This window comes from Condylura cristata, unplaced genomic scaffold (genome assembly GCF_000260355.1).
Source record: "Condylura cristata isolate star-nosed mole 26May11 unplaced genomic scaffold, ConCri1.0 scaffold00032, whole genome shotgun sequence".
Classification (NCBI taxonomy): Eukaryota; Metazoa; Chordata; class Mammalia; order Eulipotyphla; family Talpidae; genus Condylura; species Condylura cristata.
In genome coordinates this window covers 19,078,733-19,088,357 of record NW_004567133.1, presented here as the reverse complement: position 1 = coordinate 19,088,357, position 9,625 = coordinate 19,078,733, and the positions used below count along the sequence as shown (strand labels likewise).

The 9,625-nt window shown below is 64.8% G+C and overlaps 1 protein-coding gene across 3 annotated transcripts in view; it reads right to left on the bottom strand.

Moving 5' to 3' along the window:
- Window positions 1-1,288: 1,288 nt before the first annotated feature.
- The window catches only part of CDIP1 (cell death-inducing p53 target 1), an 11,764-nt gene continuing 3,427 nt past the window's right edge, over window positions 1,289-9,625 (bottom strand). For 2 of the 3 annotated variants that reach the window (XM_012731746.1, XM_012731747.1), the window contains exons 2-6: window positions 3,983-4,056; window positions 3,485-3,590; window positions 3,226-3,381; window positions 2,535-2,808; window positions 1,289-2,448 (exon numbers count right to left, since the gene is read on the bottom strand). In XM_012731746.1, coding sequence (XP_012587200.1) covers window positions 2,337-2,448; window positions 2,535-2,808; window positions 3,226-3,381; window positions 3,485-3,572 — 630 coding nt within the window. In that variant the 5' untranslated portion in view covers window positions 3,573-3,590; window positions 3,983-4,056 and the 3' untranslated portion in view covers window positions 1,289-2,336. The remainder of the gene's footprint in view (window positions 2,449-2,534; window positions 2,809-3,225; window positions 3,382-3,484; window positions 3,591-3,982; window positions 4,057-9,625) is intronic. The other variant, XM_004692151.2, reaches the window with a different exon arrangement.

Genomic DNA, 9,625 nt, shown 5'->3' with positions numbered 1-9,625 from the left:
TGCTGAGCCCGCGCCCCGCTGGTGCTGCCCTGCAGGTGACCTGGCGGGCAGCAGCTGCCCCTTCGGAATGGCCCTGGCTATGCTGTCCAAGTCCAGTCTTCAGTTCGTGCTGGCCACCAGCGTGGCCCTGGCTGCCGGCTTCCTGGCCTGGTACTACATGTGAAGGACTCGCCGGCCCGCCCCGCCCCGCCGGACCCAGGGCCGCCCCAGGAGGCTGGCACGCGCAGGGTCTGAACAAGCAGCCAATAAAGCCAGATGCCAACGGCTCCACCTGGCAGTATCCTCTCTGCGGGCAGGCGCCGAGCTGCGCTCAGCCCGGCCACCCTGCAGCCCCCAAGCGGTGGCACTGGGGCCAGCCTCCTGGCTGAGCCCCTAGAACCAGCTCTGCCCCCGGAGCGCCCACATCTCCACTCCCAGGCTCACTCCCACAACCGCCTGGTGTCGGGCCTTCCCTCCCCCATGGCCGGGGCTGCTCTAGCTCCGCGGGAGGGCGGGGTGGTCTTGGGCGGCAGCGGGTAAGCGACGTAGCACCTTGCCTCAGAGACCCCAGGAGCTCCAGCCCGGCAGCTGGCAGCCCCCAAGCATCTGTGCGGCCAAGGCCTGTTGCTCTGACCTGTGTAAATGCTACAGCGTTCAATAAAGAGGACTGACGGCCGCCGCCTCCTGCCTGGCGTGGTGTCCCCTTCACGTCGCCCTGGCCCCTCCTGTCCTGGTGCCCCACGTGCCGCTGGTCACTGTCCAGCAGGCCTTCCCAGGGCGAAGTCATGCTGACCTCTCACTTGAGCCCTTCAATTTCATTGTCCTGTAGTTCCCTGACTCCGAAGGGCTTTGGAGGGTCCCCACTTTGCATCCAATGAGGATACAAAAGCATGTGTTTGTGTAACAGTCCCATGTTTGCAACAGCTGTGAGCGAGTGTGTGTGTGACTAGGACTTGGCTGTCCTGCACGCTGCTTGGACAGAGCAGAGGGGGCTCCTGAGCCAGCCTGGGGCTCAGGCTGCTGTTCCCCTCCCATCACCCTCAGGCCAGAAGCCTCAGGCCTGTGGCTCTGCCTCACTTAGGGGAACACGGTGCCCACCTGCGGCTGGCTGACTTGGGGTGGGGGGTGTCGCTCAAGGAGACACCAGCACTGTGGCGCTGGCTGCCTGTGCCCAGATCATCAGTCACACTGGACTGACTTGTCACCGGGCAGCTGGGCAGTCTGGACTGCATGAGCACCCAAGAGCGGGGACTTAGATTGTCTGAAACTCCACCCTGCCCCTCCCAAAGAAGGAAGCCAGGCGAGTGAGCAGAGGCGCGGGGGAGTGAAAGGCCAATTTAATGAGAAACTACGAACGGAGACCGGCCACAGTTCACAGTGAGGGGGGCCATGCAGTGGCGGTGCGAGACCAGGAGGGGGCGGCAGCAGGGGACAGCAGTCCGCGTGAGCGGGTCTGCAAGAGACCTCAGCAGGAGACTGGGGCAGGCCCAGGCGGGGCTGGTGTCCAGCAGGGGGCTGCGTCTTCTGGTCCCCTACCCAAGGCCACAGCTGCTCCTGTGGCGCCTGTGGGGTAGCAAGCGCCGCTGGGAGGGGACCGAGGCAGCCCACGGGCCAGGCCTCCCTACGACCAGCCCTGGCTGAGACGCGCCAGCCACCGGGCAGCAAGAACCTAGTGTGGCAGAGGGCAAGGGTCCTGGGCATTGGTTCTTTCAGCCCCAGTGTGGACAGGTACGTGGAGGTGTGGCCAGAGTGGGCGCTGGCAGGAGAGGCCAGTTCCTCCGCGGCAAGCACAGCACGGTCGCTCGGCCGGGTACCTGCGCGTCGCTGCGTTGCGGCCTTACCTACGGTGGCCCCGGGCATAAGGTGTTGAGTCCTGAGAGTTCTGAGGGTCAGAGCCATTCCTTCTGACCGTCATGCCCACCGCTAGTGCCCCAGAAGCAAACCTGGCCTCCTGGCCCTGTCCTGTTTGGGGCCTGCAGGTCCGAAACCACTGGCTCCAGGCCCCGGGCCTGGCGAACCCATTACTGCCGTCTGCTTTTGGCCGAGGGAGCCAGGGCCGAACCCATACCTGGTCCAGAAATGAAGGCCACCGTGCGCGGACACCTGCCCGGCTCGCCTGCTGGTCACACCAGCAGCAGCTGGCACACAGGCTCTGCCACCCGCCACCTGCTCACCCCTGGCCGTAAATCCAACAGTTTTTGCTGAAAGAGTCAGATGCTCAGGGTAGGGCGAGGCGAAGAGGACAAGATGTCCAGGGGGCTGGGGGACAGCTTCCGCCCCCAAGGGAGTGGGGAAGCGCCGCTGAGTGCGGGGACAAAGCACAGGGGTCGGATGGTCGGCGGGGCCCGCCGGCTTCGCTAGCACAGGCGCTTGTACGTGTAGATGTAGGCTTTGCAGCTGGGGCACGTGTGCGTCACGTCCTTGAAGTCGTTGATGAGGCAGGGGATCAGGCAGCAGCCCAGGTCACACCTGCAGCGGAGAGAGGGGTGGGCGGGCCTGAGGGCCGGCCGGGGGCCTGAGCCCCGCCCCTGCCCCAGCGCCCGCCCGCCACCTACCCCATGAAGCAGCAGAAGAAGCCCAGCACGAAGTTCATCAGGCCGATCTCGTAGGAGATTTTGGTGGTGATGGCCTGCTGGCAGTGGGGGCACACCGTCTGCACGGGAGCACCCTCGAAGATCTCCCCCTGCAGCACTGTCACCGTGGTAGCTGCCCCCGAAGGGACCAGGACTGTGGCCGTGTGGCCCCCAGGCCCTGGGTAGGGGCCCGGCGGGTAGGGCCCCGGCGGGTAGTAGCCCATGGGGGCGTGGGGGCCTGGAGGAGGGTAGAAGCCTGGAACAGCACAGAAGCAGTGGACAGGTCACTGGCTGGCCCTACCCCTGGACAGATGGGCACAAAAGCCCCATAGCCCCACACCCAGGCTGCAGGGGAGGTGCTGGGGCAGGGCCTTGGGCCTCGGCCACCCACATCCTGGCCAGTGTGGCAAAGAGCTGGGCGCCATCCTGCCCTCTGAGGACACGCTGGGGGCTGGGCTAGCGTTGCGGGCTCTGCAGCCCTCCAGTGCCTGCCAGTTACTGGGGCAACGGGGCCACCCACCTGCTGCGCCAGCCCTTGCACAGGACCAGCCACCCCTCTGGAGGCCGCTGGGTGAGCCGGAGCCCAGGCTCCCCAGGGCCGGGTCTCTGGCCCGGAGACACCTTCCCAGGCCCCCACCCTGGAGGGCTGCGTGTGCAGGCCCGGCCCACTCACCTGGAGGCACGTAAGTGCCATCTGCATTCACATGCGGGGGGATGAAGCCAGGCTGGGGCATTGGGTGGCCCGGCGGCTCATAGGGCGGGGGGCCGACGTCCGCAGGAGGCAGAGACATGCCCGGCGGGGGCTGCATCACGGCTGGGGAGGAGCGGCCTGGACAGGCAGGAAGAGATGGCTCAGGGCCCGGCCCAGCTGAGGGGAGGCTGCTCCGGCACTCGGCTGGGCCCGGGACAGGGCACTTCTCACTCAGCCCTACCTGGGGTGGATGGGGCTCCACTTTTTTCCTCCAAAAGTGGGGCTGTGGGGCCCCCAGGATAGGGAGGGGGAGGCTCATTCGACGACATCTTCACTGTCTTCTGGACCTGAAGGGAAGGCCCAGAGGGGAGCTCAGCTTCCAGCCCCCCAAGTGCCGAGGGGCTGCTGCACAAGGTGGGTGACGGCCTCAGCTGCAGGTGCCACACACCTGGGACTCCCCTGCAGGTGTCCCCTGCCCTTGGTCCCTTCCACGTAAATCCCCAGGTCTGTGGATGACGTCCTGGGAGAGCGGCCCCAGGACACCCACCATGCTGGAGGCAACCAGGGCGAAGCTACCCCTCGGCCGCCGTCCCAGCTTCCCACCAGAGGGCAGCCTGGGGAGGCAGGAAGGACCCCCCAGGACAGTTTGGGTGCTGGTCCACTTGCCCCCACCGGCGGGAGCCCACTGTCGCCCAGGGCACTGGGAGCCACTTGTGAAGGGGCCAGGGAGAAATTTTACCTCAAGTCCCAGATGCTCAGGAGGCGGCGGTGAGGCGCTCGCTGCCAGCCAGGCGGACACGCAGGGCTCGGGGGCTAGGGTGTGACAGGCAGAACCTGACTCCTGGCTCCACCCACACCCTCTCCCGTCACCCAGAACCACCTGGCATCCCCACGCGCCAGTCCTGCCCTTCTCGGCTTCCTGCTCCCCACCAGGCCACACCAGCCCGGGCCCCCTTCTCTGTTGCCTCTGGGGCAGGGAGCTGGCTCGAGCAGGGGCTTCCCTCCGCTCGTGGTCTCGGAAGCTGAAGAGCAGTCACATTCTGAAGTGGGACTCACTTTGCTTTTTTAGAACTGAGAGTGAAATGATGGACAGTCCATCAGCCCAAAGACACAGTGACGCGGCTCTTCACACAGCCCTCCAGAGCCGGGCCTCTGGCCAGGTGCGTCTGGGCCAGAGCTGGAATATTAAGTGGAAGAAGCCAGCGACAAGGCAGGGACTGAATTCAAGCAAGAAAAGGCGAAAAGATAAGTTCGTCAAGATTAAAACCTGTGCTATCAGAAGTGAAAAGTGGCCCCAGAGCAGGAGAAAGTGCACGCAGCTTGCTCCAGGCCCCACCTCAGACCTAGGCAAGTCTGCATGCCAGCCTGCAGCGCCCGGACAAAGGCTCTGAGCCGACATTTCTCCAAAGACAAATGCCCCACAGACGCACTGAAAGATGCTGACCGTTGCTAGCAAATGAAGTCACAATGAGGTACCCACTGGGAGGGTAAAAAGTAGCACATCACGTAGAAAAAAATTGTTAATTCTTGGGGAAGTACCCAAAAGTAGAATATCTGGGAACTTTTATTGGAAAACTATTGCTTTGGAACTTGGCGCTTTATCTTTCTTCTATTTTTATTATCTGTAGTCTGCACAACCACCCAGCTGCCACTGCAAAGACTGGGGGTGACCACAGAGGCCACAGCCTCAGGGCCGTAGATGGAGCTTCTGTTTGCCTTCTGTTGGATTTTAAAGCCACGAGGCAATGCCATCTCACGCCCCTGCCGATAGCACATATTGAGAAGACCCCGGACAGTGAGTGTTGGAGGGATGTGGGGGAAGACGAGCCCCACTACACTGCTGGTGCAGTGCAAACTGGCAGCCATGGAAGGCAGCCGGTCTAAAGCTAAAAGTGGAAGTAACGTAGGACTCAGCAGTCCCACTCCTTGGAGAATATGAAACCATCATCAGGACACCCCCGTCCCAGTGTTCAGAGCAGTGCTAGTTACAGTTGCAAGAACAGAGAAGCAGCTGAAATGCCCCAGACACATGGCTGTATTAAGATGTAACATGACCACATGATGGAGTACTATGCAGCTAGGAAAAGAGAAAATGCCTTTTTGAAACAAAATGGGCATTTGAAAGAATTAGTGCAGCAAAGTATGTCACAATGATAACAAAAAAAAAAAACAAACCCTGCATATTTACACAGTTCAATCACTCAAAAACCAGTGGACATGAATAAACGGTCCGAGGGCTGGAGGTTAAGAGGGAGGGGAGCAGAGTTGGTCCTTCAGGCAGAGACCTACCTCCAAGAAAATGTCAATATCAAAGGATGTTCACAAGGAATGTCCCCAGATGTTACTGTGGCAACACTGCAAGCCTCTGAGTGGGCCCAGTGCACTTGGCACTGTCATAAACAAGAACGGAATTTGCCAAGAGAATGTTCACACCAAGCATCTGAAGCACTCAAAGGGACAAGGCAGTTTCCTGAAACGTGTGAAGGAAAACGACAGAAGCAGCAGGAAGCGCGCGAGGTGCTCGGGTTCGGTGGAAGCACCGGCCCACTCCAAGCGGCGCAGCTGTGAGACCGTGGCACTGGGAGGAGAGGAGCTGCCGGCCCCTCCCGAGGGCCCCCGGAGCACAGGTACGAAAATAAAGGACCACGAGGCTTATGACTCGCACCCTGGCACCTGCCCGGTGTGGCCGTTCCCCACATGCACCCCGTGTTAGTCCAGCAGGCGGGGAGGACACAGACCGAGGGTCGCCGCTGGGCTGACATTACCCAGCTCTGTGTGCACGAATGAATAAACCTTTTTTTAAAAAAAAGCTGCAGGGCCCTCCCTGGTGGCGCAGCGGGTTGAAGCACAGCACAAAGAATCTAAAGCCACTTCCGCATGAGTTCGATCCCCGCCTTCCCGGGGGGTGACCACATGGCGCGGCAGACCTCTCCTGACCCGCCCGCTGCTCCCCTCAGCAGTGGACTTCGTCGACCTGCCTATTCTGCTCCCCACTCTGTCTCTGGTGAAGCCTCTCACCCTCCACATCTCTGGCCTGTACCCCAGTTCTGTACAAATAAATAAAAAAATCTTTAAAAAAAAAGCTGCAAAGACCAGCCCCATCCTCCGTCCGCGCCGGCCCTCCCAGTCAGTGGCTGGCCAGCGAGAAGCCGCCGTGTTGCAGGCTGCTCTTGCCCAGACCCCTGGCAGGCTGGCCAGCCCGAGCCCAGGCCTCCGGCTCCAGACACCGCGCCGGCCCCACAAGCACCGGTTCCCTGCTGGCCACTTGCAACGTGGAGCTGAGTCCTCAACACCAGTCCCCCGCCAGGAAGGCCCGAGGACACCTGAAGGGGACGCCACGCTCACGGCGCTGCGCCCAGCGTGCAGGGGCCAGTGGGCAGCGCTGGCTCATGATGGTGAGCACTGCTGGGGGACCTGGCAGTGCCGACACCCCGTTACAGAAGCCCCCAGTTACGCTGTTCGTATCGCCGCCATGGTCATCAGGAACGTTCGGTTACTGAGAAGCGGGTCAAGCTCACAGCGGCTGGTACAAGTCTTTTCAAACTTTCTCATTTCTTTCGAAAGTTTAAATTTTACTGCCAGCAACGTACTGTGAGTCATTGACCATGCAGAGAGCAAAGGAGCCGAGACTCCCCTGAAGTAGCAGCTACTTGCACACCGCAGCTGCGCGCCCTGTTCCTGATAAAGGGGCTACGGGCGGCACGCGGCCAGCACCTGAGCGCTGGGGACAGGGCACGGCCACGGCTCGCGCCTTGGTATTCTGCTGCTTTTCCTGCAGCTGCCGTGGGCGTGCTCGCTCACGCCGGTGTGCGCTCGAGTCGGGGCCGCGGCGCCCCGGCCAGCCGGCACGACAGTGGAGGACAAAAGCCGGCACCTTCCTGCTCCCAGTGAGAGCCTGACCTCGGGGCCGGCCCTGCAGGAAGCCTGGACTGGGGCTCGGATGTGTGTGCTCGCGACAGGTCCACTGCAGCCCCACTGGGATGGCACCGAGCCTGGGTCTCCCCGGTGGAGTGCACCCCAACGTGGGCCTGGCACACGGGGACCCCAGCAAATGGGCCTGCGACGCTCACGCACCACTCCCAAGGGAAGGCAGGCACTGGAGCTTCGGCGGTGTCTGAGCCCGGGAGCGGGGCGCTGCTGCTGAGCACACCTCGGCGGCGCCCAGCCCCAGGGGTGCGTTCACCCCTTCCAGGGCCTGCCTGGACTGCCCAGTCTGAAAGGCCCCGGGAGGCGCCACCCACAGGCCCCGGGACAGCTGCAGGGTCACGCTCCCCGCTCCCCAGAGCCACTTCCCCCCCAGCCATGGCGCCGGGCTGCCAGCTGGCTTCTGAGGCCCCTCTGTCCCCAGGAGGCAGGCTCCGGGCTTCTGGCCAAGAGAGGGCTTTCGGTTTGCCGGGGAGCCTGGAAGGTCGCCTCGAGCGGGCCTGCAGCTTCCCCTGGGTTAGCAAAGAGGCGTCCACTGCTCGGGAGGGGCTGGCCAAACACCCTGAGGCCAGAGCACCCCCTCCCCAGGAGCAGGGCCCGGCAGAGGACAGGCCCCGCCAGGGAGCAGCCTGGGTGGCGCACGGGCCTCCAGGGAGGACAAGGACAGGCCAGGACCACAGGGGCCTCCTGCCCGCCCGCTGCCCCCAGAGGGAGTGTGGGGCCTGAGGCTGGGGTGGGAAAAGCCACAGCCTGTCCTGGAGGCCGGGGCCCCGGCTGTGGACCGATCTGCCCGGGCTGGCCGCGGAACCCGGACGTCACACGCTATCCTGCTCCCCGTCCCGGGGGCGGGCTCAGGGACAGCCTGTTCTGCGAGCAGAGGCCGGGGGAGGGGACGGGGCTCCTCCGGCAGAGGCGGCCATCTGTTCGCAGGGACGGTGCGCAGCACCTACTCGGTGCCAGGTAGCAGGGCGGGGGCGCAGTCCCTGCCTTCTGGAGGGACAGCGCTGGACGGCACCCCAAGCCTAGGGCAAGCGGCGGCCGAGGCCTAGGGCTGCGGGAGGAAACGGGCCTGTCGGGCGGGAACGTGCCTCTGACTGGTCAGGAGGTGGCGGGCTCGCCACCACGGCAGAGGGGGCGCGGCAGTGGCCGACGTGAGCCTGGGGCTCAGGAGGGGGGCACCCGGGACCCGCCCCGAGGCACTCCAGCGGAGACCCCAGAGCCCGGGCCGCGAGGACCCCGGCAGCCCGCACAGCACCCTGGCCCTTCTCTGCCAACTGGCTTCAGGGTGCCCGGCCCTGCCCCCAGCACCGTCAGCCCCGGGGACAGAGGCGCTGACTCCCCGGGTGCAGGGCTCCCCGGCACCCCCGACGACCGCGTCAGCCCACACAAGTCACACGGCCACCAAGCATGGGGTCCGGGCGGGCAAGAAGGCTGCACGTCGGGTCAGGACCCCGTGAGTGGGGGCCAGGGTGCAGCTGGCACTGCCGGGCAGCGCTGCGGATGGCCGCCCCTCAGAAGGAGTGCGCAGGGCGAGGGGCAAAAGGGCCCCGCCACAGGCGCCTCAGTCGGGGCGTCGCCCGCCTGGCAGGCACCTGTGGCCACGTGACGCCACGGGCCAACGAGTGCGAGAGGCGTCTGGGCCCTGGGAAGGCGCGAGGGCCAGGCAGACGGACTCCTTCACCTGCCCTCCTGACCGCGGCCCGCATCTGGCCTGACAGACGCGCGCGAGTGCCCTTGTGGGAGGGAGCCACGCTCAGGAAACCTGAGGCGCCGGCGCAGTGGCCAGCACTGCCCGTCCCCAGGGACCGCGTGCCGGCCAGGCCTGATGCGAACGCTCGACGCTGCCGCAGTGGCCAGAAGCTACCCGGAATGGCTAACTTCCAGTGAACGGAAACAAGGACGGAAACAAGCACGGCGAGAGACGGCGGCGGCCGAGGGCTGAGGGCGCCACATGTGTCCGTGGAGGCGCAACCCCACGGGCCGTTACCTGACTCTCCAGCTCACACGGCCTCCTCCAGCGTGGAGGCCAGCGCAGGCCCGGTGCTGCCAAGACGTGGCCGGGGGTCCGTGCGACCTACGAGCGGCGCAGCCCGCTGCCCGCTGGCCTTCCAGTGCCGGCAGCGAGAGACGGACTGGGTGGGGCCGCACACCGGGCGCTCGGCTCACCTCCCAGCGGCGCAGCAGGGACCCGAGGCCACCACGAAGGCCAGGCTGGCCCCAGCCGCCCCGGAGACGGAGAGCGGGGGAGGCCGCACTGGCAGGGAGACGGAGCGCCGGCACGGAACAGACAGGCCGCAGCCACAAGCGAGGGCAGGCGGGTGCCCGTGCGGCTCCAAGAACCACCACCCAGCACAGTGCAGATGCGGCCCCGGGAAGAAAACCTCACCGCGGCCTCCTGGGCGGGCACGACGCCCCTGGGTCGGCCCGCTAGGCCAGTCGGGCCCCGAGACCAGGGCTC